This window comes from Penaeus japonicus, unplaced genomic scaffold, assembly GCF_977035675.1.
Source record: "Penaeus japonicus unplaced genomic scaffold, GWHDUDI00000001_assembly GWHDUDI00000013, whole genome shotgun sequence".
Lineage (NCBI taxonomy): Eukaryota > Metazoa > Arthropoda > Malacostraca > Decapoda > Penaeidae > Penaeus > Penaeus japonicus.
This window is the reverse complement of record NW_028234415.1, coordinates 3,921,284-3,923,783: the sequence shown is the minus strand read 5'-3', so window position 1 is coordinate 3,923,783 and position 2,500 is coordinate 3,921,284. Positions and strand designations below refer to the sequence as shown.

Genomic DNA, 2,500 nt, shown 5'->3' with positions numbered 1-2,500 from the left:
CGCCCCCCCCCCCCTCTCTCTCTCTCTATCTATCTATCTATCTCTGCGCCCTTCCTTTCTCTCTTCCTCTTCCTCGTCCGAATCCTCATCCTCCTTCCTTGCTCCTCTCCGTATTCCCTTTTTTGGCTGCTTATCTCCTCTCTCCTCCTCGTTCATCCTCTTCCTCTTCCTCTCCTCTCTCTTTTCCTCCTCCATTCTCCACTCCTCTCCTATCCTCCTGCCTTCTCCTCCTCTCCTTTCCTCCTCCTCCTCCCTCCTCCTCCTCCTCCTCACCTTGCCTCCTCCTCTGTCTCCTCCCCCTCCCTTTCCCCTTCCCCTTCCCCTTCCCCTTCCCCTTCCCCCTCCCCCCCACGCCTCGGTAGTCCCTCTGATTGAGCAGGGCACGTGTCTCCTCCCCACAGGGCATCACGTTGAAGATGAACGAGGAGGGCCGTTGCATCGTGGCTCGTATCATGCACGGCGGGATGATCCACCGCCAGGCGACGCTGCACGTGGGCGACGAGATCAGGGAGATCAACGGGATGCCCGTGGCTAATCAGAGCGTCGACATCCTCCAGAAGATGCTGGTGAGGGAATCCTCGCGCTGGTTCTTGTGTGTGTGTGTGTGTGGCTGTGGGTATGCTTGCGTGTGGGTATGGCTGTGGGTATGCGTGTGTGTGTGTGTGTGTGGGTATGGGTGTGGGTATGCTTGCGTGTGGGTATGCTTGCGTGTGCAGGTTGGTGAGAGAGTCAGTGAGTGAGATGAAGTGTGTGGGTGTGTGTGTGTGGGTGTGTGTGTGTGTGAGTGAGAGTGAGAGAGAGAGAGAGAGAGAGAGAGAGAGAGAGAGAGAAAGAGAAAGAAAGAGAGACTTTGTTTATGTGTGTTTGTTTATGTGTCTGTGAGTCATAATGACATAGGATGAATTGACAGACATCATTTAAATCAGAGTGTTCTTCAAATATAACACGAGATGACGTGAACAACGACCCGTGACATTAGATTGTAGTGATATATATTATACATTATTTGCGTTTACAGAGTCCATTTACTCCTCGCCTCTACGTTACATGAGACCCCTCGCTTAAAGATAATGATATTAGTAAAAATGATGATATAGAAAAAAGGTACAGCATTCAGAATGCAATGGAAAAAAAACTCCATACCACTTTTGCAACTTGAAATGAAACCACAGCAAGCTCCTTAAAACGTTAAAGCGACAAAGTACATAAGGTCTACAATAGCATCCATTATGGCCTTTGCGTCGCCCTTGTAGCACTTGTCCTGTCCCCGAGTGCGAGTTCGGTGCTTTTAAACCTTGCAAGCACACGATCAAGGCCCATCATGGAGAGAGGGAGGAGGTGAGGGTGTGAGCGAGAGTGTTCTTTGGTGAATGTTGTCTGCGGGAGTGTTCTTTGGTGGATGTTGCTGTGTGTACGTGTTCTTTTTTAGACGTTGTTATGTGTGTTCTTTGGTGAGTATTTTTTTTTTTTTTATCAATGATCTTTTGTAAGTAGTCTTTGTGAAAGTCCCCTGTGAGTGTTACCTTGTAAATATCCCGTATAAGTTCCCTTTATGGATGTCTCTGTGTAACCATCTAGTGTGAATCTTACCCGAGAAGATCCTTTGCAAATGTTCTTAGCGCGATTGTGCGAGTCCCTGTGACTTGCTTATATATGCCTGAAGTACTTTTCATTTTTCTTTTGGTAGAGAGAGTGAGAGAGAGAGAGAAAGAGAGAGAGAGAGTAAGAGAGGTAAAATGAGAGAATAAGAAAGAGGGGGATAAAAGGCAGGAAGAAATATATATATAATGTTGCAGTGCAACATTATATATGAGAAAATGTGTGTAAGTGTATATGGGAATATAATGTTCCTGAAAGTGGCACACTCTCCATGCCCCTTTTGTGCGTGTAATGTATATTGTGCGAGTGTGCGTCGGTGTGCGCAGGCGCTCGTGGGACCCCGTCTTGATGCTCCGGAACCGAGCGCGAGGGGACTCGGGCGACCTCCGAGATGACAGCGCCCCCAAGATGGGATCTGGGGAGACTTGCACAGAGATACAGCCTTTACGGTATAAGGACGCGGAGACGTTATCAAAGATTTGGGATGACACTATCACCGCAACGGGATGGAAGGGAAGGGAAGGGGAAGGGGAAGGGGAAGGCCTCCTACGGACAAAGAACCGGTTCCTAGCCCCTAAGTACCGAGAAGATTCAAATAGCCGAGGGAACAGAACATATAATTGAATTCCACACGGGGGGGGGGGGGGGCAAGTCGCGCCGAACGAGAATTGGCGGGAAAGGCTGTGGTTTCAGGAATGCAATTGTGTCGCAAGTCCAATAGAAGAAGAAGGTCTGGCCTACCATGGCGGAAGGCCGTGGTGGCTGATGTTCGGATCCATTAAAGAGTTGTTGCGAGTAATTGGGTCTCGTTCGGATAGATGTATTAATTCAAAGAGTTGAGGAGTTATGGCGAAGGGCTTGATGCGTTAAAAATGTATTAGCGAGTGTTTTGGTCCCGTTC

General features: G+C 48.7%; 1 protein-coding gene across 18 annotated transcripts in view; it reads left to right on the top strand.

Moving 5' to 3' along the window:
- Window positions 1-2,500, top strand: part of CASK (peripheral plasma membrane protein CASK) — a 434,258-nt gene that overhangs the window by 392,232 nt on the left and 39,526 nt on the right. For 10 of the 18 annotated variants that reach the window (XR_015191511.1, XM_086543053.1, XM_086543052.1 and 7 more), the window contains one exon: window positions 402-567. Coding sequence is in view for 17 of the 18 variants with exons in the window: in XM_086543053.1 (XP_086399179.1) it covers window positions 402-567 (166 nt within the window). In the remaining variant the exon portion in view is untranslated. The remainder of the gene's footprint in view (window positions 1-401; window positions 568-2,500) is intronic. The other 8 variants (XM_086543055.1, XM_086543059.1, XM_086543054.1 and 5 more) reach the window with 1 other exon arrangement.